General features: G+C 44.7%; 1 protein-coding gene across 1 annotated transcript in view; it reads left to right on the top strand.

The window, feature by feature from the left end:
• PFDN1 (prefoldin subunit 1) overlaps positions 1–15372 on the top strand; it is a 103719-nt gene extending 88347 nt beyond the window's left edge. Inside the window, exon 4 of the mRNA XM_075601690.1 lies at positions 15105–15372. Coding sequence (XP_075457805.1) covers positions 15105–15188 — 84 coding nt within the window. The 3' untranslated portion in view covers positions 15189–15372. The remainder of the gene's footprint in view (positions 1–15104) is intronic.
• The last annotated feature ends 218 nt before the right edge of the window (positions 15373–15590 follow it).

Genomic DNA, 15590 nt, shown 5'->3' with positions numbered 1-15590 from the left:
GGTCGCCCGTGTGGTTAGACGTATTCTGGACAGGTAGGAGACGGTTAGTGGGAACCAGGGGGTGTAGGCAGCAAGGATTGCGGGCAGCCCACTCCATTCCACTAGCAGGGCATCAGGGGGTCACTCAGATGAGAGTCCAGCTGTTGCAGCCTTACTCCTGGCCGGAGGCATCAGGGACAGAGTTTTGCCACCCCAGTGATGCCTGCCAGCCAGAGGGTAAAGCGGTTGATTGTGTGCGGATGCTCCTGAACCTATTACCAGGAATGGGGACACTAGTTCACGGAGTAGCTAAGGCAGTGCTAGGGATCTTTTCTAGGACAGGTTCGCCTAGAAGGGTGCTAGCGGAGTTAGGGTGCTGGGTGAATAGGCAGCCAGGAGCAGTAGCCAGGGCTAGGTCAGGACAGCATAGGGTTCTGTTCCCTGGACCAGCCGGGCAGGACACATAGTGCAGATCCTCCTGTGCTTCCAGGTGATCTGCGTCCTCTGCATAGGAGTGCCTATGATGTATCAGCAGAGGAGAAGGGCAGTGTAGAGAGGGGGGCTAGGAAAGAGTCAGCCTTCATCACTCTGAATGGTCTCTGGGAGTCTATCATGTTGCCATTCAGGGTGAGGAATGCCCTGGCTGCCATCCGACGCCTGGTCCCCAGGGTACTGAAGGGAGTGCAACGCGAGGTAAGGGCATACCTGTGGCAGATAGTTGCATTTACACAGACATGGGTTTCGCATCCAGCAGAAGTAGCCACAGGGCTAGCCAGAAGTGGGGGGGCAGGGCTTGCTTTAAAACCCATCAAAGGCTTAGCAGGGATGGCAGAGGTGTTGTATCTTTAGTACAGGGTGCGGGGATGGCAGCTGGGCTATGATAGAAAGGTTATCCACAGCCCGTGCCGTGACTGAACCCCTGACTGACTTGACCCAAAAGCGACTGTCTGTGCTGGTTGTCTGGTCTCCCACCTGTGAAGTCGCCTTCCAGGCACTGAAGACTGCACTGGCCAGTGCCCCTATCCTAGCTGCACCCAACTACTTCAAAAAGTTTTTTGTGCAGACCGCTGCCTCGGACTATGGCATCGGCGCTATAATCAGCCAAGTGGGGGAGGAAGGCAGTGAACATGGCAAGGCGAATGGCCTTTCCGGCCAGGACAATCCATGTTGACTAAAAAACTCAAGAGCTGCCAGGCCAGCCCAACTATCAAACGAGGTGGTCGGGGCAGAGCCTGCGCTTTGAGTTGGGGTTCACTGTTTGTAGTGAAGGGGTTACAATGTATTATCCCAATAATACTCTGTTTTCCGCTACACGACCATTATTGTCCTGTTTTGCAGCCTGTTGGGAATTAAGGGGTTAAAATGTATTATTCCCACAATTATCTAATTGTGATGTACTGTTTGTCTTAAAAGGAAATAAATTACAATTTATTTGACTCATCTTGTATGCTCAGTCCAGAATCCCGGTATTAATTTGTTGGTAAGTACTGGTGTACCGTGACACTGCAACTTTAAGACTTCTAAATTAGGCGCAAAATAGCAACTGGTGTAAAGATGCATTTTAGCACTGTAATTGACTGAGTAAATAGCGTTTTTGAGATCCCCTGCTTTGGAGTATATTTTTCTTTCTCCTTTTTCTTTAGTGTTCTAAAGTTTTATATGTATACTGGGGTTGGAAAACACTAGTTGGTTTGTATTCAATTTCTTATATGTTATGGTCTTTTTGTATATATTGTATTATTTTATGTGTATATATAAGAAAGAAAGATCCTGAGTGCACTGGAGGTCAGTTATGGCAGGGGTGCGCAAACTGGAGGGCACAACATTTTCTAAGGGGGGCGCTCCACTTACAGTTGCCACGAGGTTTTCCCCCACAACATTTAAAATTGATTGCTGGAGGAGAGCACGGGGCCACTGTAACTGCCTCTTACCTTCTCTCTGGCTTCTTCTGCCTGTCTCCATGACAATGCGGCATCAAATGACAACGCATTGCCATGACATGACTGTACGCGACTCCACGACATCTCGTTTCCATGACGTCGCAATGTCACATGACGCCGCGGAGAGTAGATGATCGCCAGAGGTGGGATCCTTGAGTCACTGGTTTGTGTCCTTCACAGTACTCCGCACGCTCGTCCATCTGTGTGTTGGAATGCCTGACACTTCATGGTTCTTCCCACAGGATGTGTACATCCACCAGATCTTGGTTATCTGTACAATCGGATGTTATGCAACGTAACCGCTACACTTTTCACATGGCTGTGCTTCATCTGGGTCTCACGTTAACATAATGACTGCCCCTAAATACCTCTTGGGGTCAATCATGTAGGCTAATCATGAGCCTTATTGACAAGTGAAACAATTGTGCAGAAAGTGTTACCTTGTATAACAATAAACACGAGTGGACATGTTATACCACCCATATTGAATCTAATGAATTTGAAGATGTATTTGTATAATAATTTTAGAAGACTAGATAATGCATGTATCTATACATGCAATGGTCATCGCTAAATAGGATATTATTTAATGGTGTACATCATGTTAAAAATATAAAATTAATTTTTCAATTTAAATGTAAGTAAGTGGTTGTTAAATGGGATGGAAAATAATTTCCCTCCATAATGCCACATTGGTTTGAATGTTTTGCACACGCTCTTTAACACAGTCTGATATGTAAGCTTTCCATATTTACTGAAAGGTCGTAGTTGCTAGAATTCGTTTGGTATGCATATTTGTGCAGCCTCCAAACATGCCATACATTTTTATCCTACATGAGATTTTGTCAAACAGATTAGTGCTAACAATTTTAATTAAAGTAATGTTTTGCAGTAATGTTCAGTGATGTCAGCTCACATTATTGTGAGAACACACTGCTTTCCGAGGTCAGATATATTTTTTAAATTGGATCATATTCTGCTTCTGTTCCAAATATTTTTTTATGTTTCACATTGCAGTTAAAAATTAGCTCAGAAAAAGAACTAAATAACCACCTGTCAGCAAGGTCTATTTTAATATGAACCAAACATTTCTTGTCTGCTGACTGGTATTTCTAAAAGCAGTGTACAATATAATCTCCTAAAATGTGTAATAGCTATCAATCGGCTTATGTTTATTTTAATATTTACATGCCTATCATGAAAAAGAGATGCAATTTTAGGGGTCAAATTACATACACCTACTAGTGCATAACTCCATGTTAAATTGTATTCGAGAGGCCAAGAAAATTAATCCATTGCGATTTGGAAGAGACAAAAAAGAAATGTGGGGGGGGGGGGTGCAAAGGTACCCTTGAAGAGAGGTTGTATGGGGTAATATTAATGTGTTAATAGCAACTTTTTTTGGCATGACATTTTTTTGGTTGCTATTTTTCTTAAGTTTCCCCAGAATGAAGTATTGTGATTTGACAAAGCCCTAAGGGGTGAAACGCGTTAGAGCTGCGGGGGGTCTGTTCCCCTCTTTTTTCCATTTTTGTCTATGACTCAATAAAGTATTTTTTCACATAGCACAGTCCAGCCTCAAACACTTTTTGCGTAGCAGTGCCCGCTGTTTCTCTCTTCGGTGGTAGGTGTTCATCTGAAGTATTGTGATGTTTCAAAGACTTCATACATGCTGTACACATGTTTAAAAAAAAAATCTAAATTTTCCTGATCACCCTGGCAGTGTGCACCTTTGGGGTTAATCCCTCCTCAGTCTAGGTAGGACAGGAAATTGACTTTTGCGAGTCCCACTTAGAAAACATAAAAATCCTACTCCTAGCTGTGAGGACAGGAAAAATACCATGGTGCAGGTAGAGGGAGGGGCCTTTTATGGCCCAGCAGTTGCCAGTGGGAGGAAGACTGACACAGTTCTCTGCAACATGGGGCCCAAACAATACAGGACAAATGGGTACTGGAAACCATTCGTCAGGGATACAGTATAGAGTTCAAAGAAACACCAAGAAGAAATATATGCCTAACAACAAGGGTACAGACCAGGGCAAAAAGAAGGTTAATGAATTCAGTTTTAAAGAAATTACTACAAGCAGAAGTAATAACAAAGGTACCTCGAGAAGACAGAGGAACTGGAATTTATAACAGAATATTCCTAGTACAAAAGTCTTCAGGAGATTACAGAGCAATTCTAGACCTGAGAAAGGTAAATACATTCTTGAGAATAAGAAAATTCAAGATGGTGTCTTTGAACCTGATCATTCAGGAGGTACAACCAGGAGACTGGATGGTATCGATAGATTTAAGAGACGATTATCTACACGTGCCAATATCAAGAAGACACCAAAGATTCCTAAGGTTCGCAGTGAACCAACATCATTATCAATACACAGCACTACCATTCGGTCTGGCGACCTCTCCAAGGACATTTACAAAAGTTCTAGCCCATTAGTGGCAGAAATTAGAAAAAGGGGTAGAAATATACTAATACTTGGATGACATCTTGATAAAGTCAAAAAGTCGGGAGAAATTAGAACAAAACCAGGAGATGGTCATAACCTTCTTGGAACAACACGGTTGGTTAATAAACAGAGACAAGAGTCACCTAGCACCCACTGAACTGCTAAAGTTTTTGGGCGTACAATTCCACACGACGAAAGGAGAGGTGTGTTTGCCAGACACAAGGAGGCAAGACATAGCACTGAAAGCAAAGAAGCTCAGGAAAGCAACCAGAACTTCAGCAGAAGAATGCATGAAGCTTCTAGGGAAATTCGCTTCAACATTAAGCGTCATAAAGTGGGCAGGTCTACATATGAGACCGTTACAAAACAATTTTTTACAATAATGGAACGGGAACCACAAAGATATAAGACAAAGAATCTTGTTACACCCACACAAAAGAAGAATTAGGCCTTGGACATAGTAAGCGCTTAGATGCTGCTGCTCGCTGCCGCTCGCTCTACCAGGAGCTTTTTGCTTTCCTGACAGAGGAGACAGCAAGCGCTTGGGAGGCGGGTATCACTGTGTGTGTGTGTCACTTGGTAGCTGTCAGTGTGTGTGTATGTGTCACTTTGAAGTGATCTGTGTGTGTGTGTGTGTGTGTGTGTGTGTGTGTTTGTGTGTATGTGTGTGTAAAACACATGTGAGAATAAATTATTTATTAACATTGTGCAACTTTGATAAATATATTCGCACACGCACACGCACACGCACCACACAGACACATACACACTGGTGCACACACACACGCACGCACACATACACACACACACATACACACGCACGCACGGACGCACACACATGCACACACACAACCTTGCTGCCACCCCTGCTCCGGGACACAACCCCTTCCTCACCCCCTCCCTCACCCCCCCTCCCCGTGGCCGCGCAACCCCCCTCCATCTCACGCGCAGGCAGGGAGGCAGCTACGGTGATCGGGGCAGAAGGGGACACATCACCCGCTCCCCCCCTGCGGCGCAAGCCCCCTCCATCTCCCGCAGGCTGACAGCCACAGGGATCGGGCAGAAGGAGGCACATCACCCGCTCCCCCCCACCCCCCCCGGCAGCGCAAGCCCCCTCCATCTCCCGCAGGCTGACAGCCACAGGGATCGTTTTCAAAGCGTCAGGGGAGTTCGTCTCGAAGTCATAAAAAATAAAAAACCATATCATAGTGCAAAAATGTTTAAACAGTGAAAAAAGTGAAATTTCTTCCAAAATGACTACTCACATTTTAAGTAGTCAATTTAGACAGTCATCCAACTTAAGGGGTGGATGCGCCCTATGTGTGAACAGCAGCCACCAATCACAACCTCCAAGGGAGAAACAAGAGAGAGACCATATAGTGTAGAGGTAATACAATTATATTGTCAAAACATGATTCAAGGCTTACACGTCATACGGTCGATGTGGGCACTCATATGTAGCAGTTGGCGGATAGCCCAGCGGCTCGCGATTCCTCTGGGTATCTGGTCACCTCTGCTCTCTCTGGAGACACTTGTATTCACACCGGAGCTTTCGTCCCTTCACTTCCGGCACGCCGAGGGACTCACAGGCTCCCGCTGCGTCACTTCCGGTGCGCCTAGGACTTCCGGATCGGATGGTAACAGTGAATTGCAAGTGCCTCCCTTCTCGTGGCTGTTGGACTGGAACACTCTACGCGTTTCGTCGCTCTATCTGGCGACTTCCTCAGGAGTGACTAATAGCTGCTAACTGAACTGTTATATACCCTAATGCCCTCCCTCTAATTAAGACCTCATTCTATAATTAAAGTGGTATTACATAAAATCGATGGTTCATATACATTCAATTGAGGTGGTATCATATGTAATAACAGAGTGGGTTGGTATAGTGTCATACACTTCATATGTCTTGTTTATCATTTATACAGTGTCAAATCAAACTTAAGAATAATGCAAGGAAATATACATGGCTTCATATGAAATATAAAAAATTGATAATAAAAATTTAAAAATTATTTAAAAAACTATCTGACTTATAAATCAAGTTTATACACTATTAAAATTACGGCTATTGCGGTTGTGTTCAAACAAAGGGAAGAAAGAAAAAGAAAAACGGGATTAATACAATATCATATTATATTGCAATCAACATCACTGGAACACCCCTCGTTCAATATCCACATTGAGTCCTCTAGGCACTAGAGTTTTCAATGTGAAGATCCAGTAGGCTTCCCTTTTAGTTAGTTGGACATCACGGTCGCCCCCTCTCCAGTGCGGTAGTACTTTTTCTAAGACCGTAAAGGTCAATCCTGTGGTGTTACCTTGGTGATGTTTAATAAAATGATCTGACAAAAGGTGTGTGGTTAGCCCTCTTCTGATGTTGCCTATATGTTCTAGGATTCTAATCCTTACATCCCTGGAAGTTTTGCCAATATATTGAAGACCACATGGGATCTGTGGAAGCCACAGGGATTGGGCAGAAGGAGGCACATCACCCGCGCTCCCCCCCCCCCGGCAACGCAAGCCCCCTCCATCTCCCGCAGGCTGACAGCCACAGGGATCGGGCAGAAGGTACACTCACTCACTCCTCTGGCGCCAGACCCTGTCCACATTTCCCTGCTCTCCTTCCATTGGTTGCTGAGGCGTCACGTGAGCGGAGTCAGCGCGTGATTTAAAATTTCACTGTCGGCTCTGTTCAAGCGCGCCTCAGCAAGCAAGGGAAAGCATGAGCGAGCCCCTACTAAAGATGCTTTAATTGCGGCTGTAGGGGCTCAGTGGCAAGCAGCAGCAAGCGGGAGCAAGCAAGCAGTAACCATGCCCTGGGCCTTAAAGTGGTGGGAAAATACCCATAATCTGGGGAAAGGACGGACACTACACCCAGGAGCCCAAATGGGAGAATCGCTGGTGCAAGGAACCTGGACGAACCAGGAACAGCGCCTTCCATCAAATCTGCTGGAACTAAAAGCAGTACAAAGGGCTCTGGAAGCATTTCAAGACCAAATAAAAGATGGCAATATAAAGATACAGTCAGACAACCGGTCGGTTGTAAAGTATAAAGCCAAGCAAGAGGGAACCAGGAGCAGAAAACTGATGAACCTCACAGCAGAAATCCTCTCTTAGGCAGAAGGCCACTTATCAGAGATCACAGCCATGCATATCCCAGGACTGGAAAATGTCACAGCAGACTTTCTAAGTCGCAATGTTATACACCCAGGAGAATGGGCATTAGACCCACAGGTGTTTCATGAGCTGGTAGAGCGATGGGGTCAGCCAGACATAGATCTCATGGTGACACATCAGAACCGCAAGGTAAAGAACTACTGTGCAAGGCATTTTCATCCAAGTGCAAAAAGCACAGATGCTCTCAGCTTCAAATGGGATTTCAAGTTGGCATACCTATTTCCACCAATTCCCCTAATTCCGAAAACAATCAGGAAAATCCATGAAGACCAAACGGAAGTGATATTGGTAGCACCATTTTGGCCAAGAAGGCCTTGGTTCACACACCTGGTAAATATGGCAGTGGATGTACCATGGCACATACCAGACAGCAAAGAACTTATGCGACGGGCCAATATGCCACCCGAACGCCAAACAATGGGCCTTGACGGCATGGCGATTGAGCGGGAAACATTGAGGTTGAAAGGTTGTTCAGACAAGACAATCCAGACCGTCTTAGGCTGAGTCCCCGCTGCCACTGAGCTCGCTTGGAGCTTGGGCGCTTACCTTCTTCAATGTTGATCATCACATCCCCTCTCCCAAGCGTTCTGCTTGGGGAGACAAGGGAGAGATACTTTCGTGCTGAGAGCAGGGTCACATGACCCTGCTCTGACAAATGGGAAGAGAGAGGGTGTGTTCTACTCTCCTGTCACACACACACGGACTGAATTCAGCAGCACTGAATTCAGCAGAGAGAAGTAGAAAGAGGGGGGGCAAACGGACCGATGGGGGGGTAAACGGACAGAGTTGGGGGCAATCAGACAGAGGGGGGAGCAAACGGACAGAGGGGGGGCAAACGGACAGAAGGGGGGACGGGGGGCAAACGGAGTGCTGCTGTGTGGTAGGGGGGCAAACGGAGTGGTGTGGTGGGGGGAGAAGGGAGAGAGGGGAGGGAGAGAGCAATGGGGGAGAGAGCGCGATGGGGGGAGAGATGAGGGAAGGGGAGAGGGAGAGAGCAATGGGGGGAGAAGGGAGAGAGAGACATAGAGAGAGAGAGAGATATAGATATATATATATAGAGAGAGAGATAGAGAGAGATATACACAGAAAGAGACAGCCCCTATATAGCCAATGACACACCCCCTCCCGTAATAGCCACGTCCCCCCACTCTTGCACTAAAAATGTTGCAGGACAGCGATCGCTCATGCTTGGAGAGCTTGTGACATTGCCGCTCTCCAAGCATGAGCGAGCTCAGCGGCAGCGGGGCCGCAGCCTTACAGGCAAGAAAAGGATCCACATCAAAAGTATACCATAGAATTTGGTTCTGTTTCCGGGATTGGTGTACAAAAGAAAGACAACATTTATTCTCAACCAAGAATTGTGACAATAGTGGAGTTCTTGCAAAAGGGATTTGAGAAAGGCCTCAGCCTCAGCTCTCTAAAAGTACAGGTGTCCGCATTATCTGCCTTATTGGAGAGAAATCTGGTAATGGAAAGATTAATCATCCAGTTCTTACAGGCAGTTAAGAGACTAAAACCTCAAATTAAAAACAGGGTACCGGCATGGGACCTGTCTTTAGTATTGGATGTATTAATGGCACCCTTTCGAAGCTTTACAAGAGATAGGGTTGAGATGTTATCGTGGAAGATGGCGTTCTTGATCGCGATCACCTCAGCAAGGAAAGTGGGAGAACTACAGGCTCTATCAGCTAAGGAACCATTCCTAGTCGTGCACCAAGACAAGGCAGTTCTCCGACCAGTGCATCATTTCTTGCCAAAGGTCGTATCACAGTTCCATATGGATCAGGAAATCGTGATCCCGTCATTCTGTCCAGATCCAAAGAATAAGAAAGAGGAAAGACTACACAAACTAGATGTGGTGAGATGTCTAAAGGTATACATGGAAAGGATGCGAGATGTGAGAAAATCAGACAGACTATTCATCATACCAGAGGGACCGAGGAAAGGCCAAGCGGCATCTAAGACAACAATTTCCCAATGGATCGTGTCATGTATTAAAAAAGCTTATGAGAGCAAAGGAAAAGATAAACCTTTGAACATTAAAGCTCATTCTACAAGGGCTATGTCTACGTCATGGGTACTCAAAGCTCAGGCAACACCAGGGCAGATATGCAAAGCAGCAGTCTGGTCCTCGTTCAAAACATTTTTGAAATACTACAGACTAGACGTACAATCATCAGCTGACGCAAGTTTTGGGCGTAAAGTTCTACAATCTGTAGTGAAATAAAGTGTAAAAGTGAATTAATAAAGGTCAACTGATAACGGCATTGACTGGTGGTTTATTCTTATGTATCCCTCCCTAATTTGTCACTGCTGGGGTATGTCCCAAAGGTGCCCACTGCCAGGGTGATCAGGAAAGAAGAAAATTTAAAACAACTTACCGTGATTTTCTTTTCCTGGAACCATGGCAGTGGGCACATAGTTACCCTCCCTATGTATGTCTAATGCCTATCAGTTATATTTTTCAGCTAAGGGAGAATCCTAAGACTAAGGTGCAGATAGAGGGAGGGGCCTTTTATGGCCTACCTGCAAAAGTCAATTTCCTGTCCTACCTAGACAGAGGCGGGATTAACCCCAAAGGTGCCCACTGCCATGGTTCCAGGAAAAGAAAATTACGGTAAGTTGTTTTAAATTTTCTTCTTTCTCAAAGTAATATTGAGACCAGTTTCTGTTTTTTTCCTTCTGGGCACCCATATTGAATTGGCCAACGTCTGGTGTACCCCATCTCATTTGATCAATTGTCACATTCATTTATGTTCCAATAAAACGGGGTAGAAACTTTAAATAAGTGTTTCATTAAAATATAATTTTACACCAAAAATGTATTGCTGTTTGTAAATTATAAAATTTTACATTTTCTTGCATCTAAAATAGAAGAGAACCTGCATTTTACAATCCATTTAATTAGCAATACTTTTCTTTGCTGCTAGTGGGGCAGCAAAATATTTGGGTTAATGCACTATAACATTGTAATTTGTTTTTCATAAGGTTACCCTTAAGGATAGTCTAAGGCTGAGATTATAGCGTGTGCTTGAGCGAGCGCCTGTCGCTCAAGTGATTTCTGCACATACTGTTTCAGGCAATGGGGAGGCGTGGCTATGACGTCATAAAGCTGGTTCGCTGTGATTGGCTGAACCGCTCACGTAATGTGGCTGTCTCTCCTTCCTCCATCTCCGCTCAGGACTTTGCTGACTATTTTAAGGAAAAGGTGGAATCCATACACTACCGACACACTTTATTAAAGTGTGGCCGGTTCCGCAAGCCGGGAGATTTCCCGGCTTGCTAGTGGCCGCCCATGACGCGCGGTCACGCGTCTTCGGGAGCCAGCGCCCCCTGCACGCGCGTCCAGGGCTCCCCGAGGGAGCCCTGGTGTCCCGCGGGACGGCGGCAGGGGGTTCCGGCGGACCCGACAGCGGTAGGGAGAGCGCCCCGATCGGAGGGCGCTCTTCCGCTGCTTCGGCGCGCGCCCGTCACACTCGGGCGCGCGCCAGGCTACTGCTGCGGCCAAGAACGGGCAAATGCTCGAATAAACTTGGCCGCAGCAGTACATCAGAACATCCCCTCTGTCTCTTCCTCCCATCCCACACCTCTTCCTAACTCTCCTCCTGCCTTCCTTGACTCTTTATCCACTGTCTCAGAGGAGGATGTGTCGCTGTTGATCGCCTCTTCTCCCTCTACCACTTGCCCTCTTGACCTCATACCCTCCCATCTCCTAAAACCTCTTCCTCCTACTATAATCCCTACGCTCACACACATTTTTAACTCCTCCCTCTGCTCTGGAACCTTACCATCCTCCTTCAAACATGCAACAGTCATACCATTACTCAAAAACAGCAAGCTTGACCCTACCTGTCTTTCTAACTTTCGACCTGTCTCCCTCCTGCCTTTTGCCTCTAAACTCCTTGAACGTCTTGTATTCTCTCGCTCGCTCCATTTTCTCAACACCTATTGTCTCCTAGACCCTCTACAATCTGGCTTCCGCACTGCTCACTCCACGGAAACAGCCCTCACTAAAATAACTGACGACCTCCATGCTGCCAAAGACAGAGGTCATTACACTCTGCTCATATTACTCGACCTCTCTGCAGCATTTGACACCGTGGACCACCCTCTTCTCCTTCACATTCTCCATACTCTTGGTATTCGGAACAGAGCTCTATCCTGGATCTCATCCTACCTCTCCCATCGTACTTTCAGTGTCTCTTCTGCTAACACCTCCTTCTCCTCTATTGATCTCTTTGTGGGGGTACCCCAGGGCTCTGTCCTGGGACCTCTTCTCTTTTCTCTGTACACACTCTCTCTAGGTGACCTAATAACATCTTTTGGGTTTAATTATCACCTCTATGCTGACGACACACAAATATACTTTTCAACACCCGACCTTACACCTGCTGTACAAAACAAAGTTTCTGTATGTCTCTCTGCTATATCATCCTGGATGGCCCTCCGCCATCTTAAACTCAACATGGCTAAAACAGTGCTCCTCATACTTCCTCCCAAACCTGGCCCTACTACCTCCTTCCACATTACTGTTGGAACTACGATCATTCACCCAGTAGCCCAAGCACGCTGCCTAGGGGTCACACTCGACTCCTCTCTCACATTCGGCCCTCACATTCAAAACATTTCTAAAACCTGTCGCTTTTTCCTCCGCAATATAACAAAGATACGCCCTTTCCTCTGTTGCTCGACTGCTAAAACTCTGACTCGGGCCCTCATTCTCTCCCGTCTTGACTACTGTAACCTCCTGCTGTCCGGCCTTCCTGCCTCTCACCTACAATCTATCCTAAACGCTGCTGCCAGAGTCACGCTACTCTTTCCTAAATCTGTCTCAGCATCTCCCCTCATGAAATCCCTCTCCTGGCTTCCGATCAAATCCCGCATCTCACACTCCATTCTTCCCCTCACTTTGAAAGCTTTACACTCTTCTGCCCCTCCTTACATCTCCGCCCTAATTTCTCGTTATGCACCATCCAGACTCTTGCGTTCTTCTCAAGAATGTCTTCTTTCTACCCCCTTTGTATCTAAAGCCCTCTCCCGCCTTAAACCTTTTTCACCGACTGCCCCACACCTCTGGAATGCCCTTCCCCACAGTACCCGACTAGCACCCTCTCTATCCACCTTTAAGACCCAACTTAAGACACACTTTCTTAAAGAAGCATATGAATAGCACTGTGGATATTCTGAACACATGATACATAAAGCTTGGCCCCCTTCAGACGCACTTACCAGAACTCCCTCCTACTGTCTCTGTATGTTCTCCCTACCTACCAATTAGACTGTAAGCTCCTCGGGGCAGGGACTCCTCTTCCTTAATGTTACTTTTATGTCTAAAGCACTTATTCCCATGATCTGTTATTTATATTATCTGTTATTTATTTGATTACCATGTGTATTACTACTGTGAAGCGCTATGTACATTAATGGTGCTATATAAATAAAGACATACAATACAAAAGACACAATTTTTGTCTTTTCAAAACACGGTCGCGCCACCGCGCATCATTGTGCGCCCATTAGGGGCGGCCTTTAAAGGATCCTGCAATTTGTACTTTACGCGCACGCGCCATCGCATACAGTATAATCGCTGCCATAGGCACCACTGGGTGACTTGACAGTCTGGTTGACAAACACTGACTTGGACTAACAATTCACAAATTATCATACATAAAAGCAATACATATACTTAATATTCATACATTGTTGTAGTAAATAATTCGAACATACAATCAAAAATATTAAGGGAATGGAATGTTTGAATAAAAAAATTATTGTTGACGTTATAAATTCATAGTCATTATAAAAAATACTTTTATTTGCTGCCGGGGGGGTGGGGCGGGGGCTTGCAGTGTGTTGCTAGCCCATCTAGCAGACAAGAGGTTACCCAATTGCTTTATACTGCTGCGGCCAAGTTTATTCGAGCATTTGCCCGTTCTTGGCCGCAGCAGTAGCCTGGCGCGCGCCGGAGGGTGACGGGCGCGCGCCGAAGCAGCGGAAGAGCGCCCTCCGATCGGGGCGCTCTCCCTACCGCTGCCGGGTCCGCCGGGTCCCCCGGAACCCCCTGCCGCCGTCCCGCCATCGCGGGACACCAGGGCTCCCTCGGGGAGCCCTGGACGCGCGTGCAGGGGGCGCACGCTCCCGAAGACGCGTGACCGCGCGTCTATGACGCGCGGCACGCCGAGGGGCGGCCACTAGCAAGCCGGGAAATCTCCCGGCTTGCGGTACCGGCCACACTTTAATAAAGTGTGTCGGTAGTGTAGTTACTGGATTACAATCTGCCTGCAAAGTTAAAAAGAAAACCATGGCTGAAACACATGCTCATCAGGGTGTCTCACCTGACGCTTCAGTATACGGGTCACTAACAAAGCACAGTTTGTTGAAAAGAGATGTTTAAATGTTTTGACCTATACATTTGGATAGTGCAAAATTACTTGAATAAGCTTTACTGTATGATCTGATAAATTATCGCTGCTAATTGCATTTTGCATATGCATATTGGAGTTTAAACATTGAGCTTCGTTTTTTTTGTGTGAATTGAATGTTAAGAATACATGTTATGTTGAAATAAAGTATTTAATTGTATATAAATAAAAACTATTTCAGAGTATGTTCACAGAGAAATACCTCAAGCAGTGTTATCAACTTTATGCATGTACAATTTGGAATTCTAAAGTTGGTTACCCTGACGCATAATTCTATTCTTAATGCCTTTTTGCCATTCTATATGATTGGGATAAGATACATAGGTTTATTATCAAAATACTTTGAAGCTATCTTTGCCTTTTTATTGTGGAATATTCTGGCTCCATTCATGGAACTCACTATAGTTGAATTAGAAGATTTCCAAGCAATGGGTAGATGCCTACACTGCAGTTTTTATAGGGGAATGAAAGACATGGTCATTGTTCCGGGTGCCATAACTCTATTCCTAAACCTCTAGCACATGTAAGGTTAAGCTGTATCATTCCTCATTTTTTACTACTATTTTCTCGGCCTTTTAATATATAATTTAGGAGTGTGACCATCCCTCATGTTAAATGTAATCCCAGAGGAGGCTCTTCCATTGAGTTGGTCTTTGTTTCCCCAGTTTTTCCTTTTTTAAATACCTATTCAGACATTTACCCCACTTACCTATTCTCCTGTGTTCGGGATACCCTTCTCTCTTTTTTTTAAAAAAATTATGAAAAAGTTATTCGCATTTGTTTATATTTATTTGTGAAGTGTATTCTATGTCTTTACATTTTAAATATTTAGTGCAGGGCAGCTGATTCTTAAGTACTTCTCTCTTGGTGCTACTTAGATAGGCTAAAAATTTCTTCATTCATAATCTTATTTGTTACGTTCTTCAAGGAAATTTTTTTTTTTTTTTTTTTTTTTTGCGATCTCATTCTAACCAGAAAATTACCTTGGTATTGACGTTTCTGATATGCTTTAGGCAAAATGATGCCTATTACTTCCAAATAATTAAATTCACTTAGTAATATTGTTAAACATTTCTAAGAACAGGGATATGCAATTTTACTATTGTTAACTCTTTATTTGTCTTGTTTTGCAGCAGAAAAAGTCCTATCTGGAACATAGTGTAAAAGATGCAGAAGATAACATAAGGGAAATGTTGATGGCCAGAAGAGCACAATAGAAACTTTTGGCAAAATGGAAAATATTCATTTCAATGTTTGACCGGCTTTTGAAATATGTTCAAACATAATAAAGTTGCTCTAAAGTTTATTCTAACAAATAAAACAATTATAACTATTGCCTTTCTAAGTTTTATGCAAGCATTTAGCAAATTTAAATTTAAAATAAAATGTTTCTGCAATTTAGTGGTAATGTGTTCATTGTGAATAAAACAAAATACCTTCTCACCATAAATAATCATTAATTGGTAAATGTTGTCAAGTACATTTTTTGTTGGTACTCTTAATCTTACTGACTTTTCTAAAATGTATATTTTCTAGTTTCTTTGCTAGTCAGTTGTTTCTGAGAAATTAGTGTTCCTTTTATTACTTGGTTTTTAGAATTATTGTGGTTATAAGGAATG

The sequence above is a fragment of the Ascaphus truei genome, chromosome 5 (assembly GCF_040206685.1).
Source record: "Ascaphus truei isolate aAscTru1 chromosome 5, aAscTru1.hap1, whole genome shotgun sequence".
Taxonomy (NCBI): domain Eukaryota; kingdom Metazoa; phylum Chordata; class Amphibia; order Anura; family Ascaphidae; genus Ascaphus; species Ascaphus truei.
The sequence above is the reverse complement of the archived record's forward strand: the minus strand, read 5'-3'. Positions and strand labels throughout refer to the sequence as shown.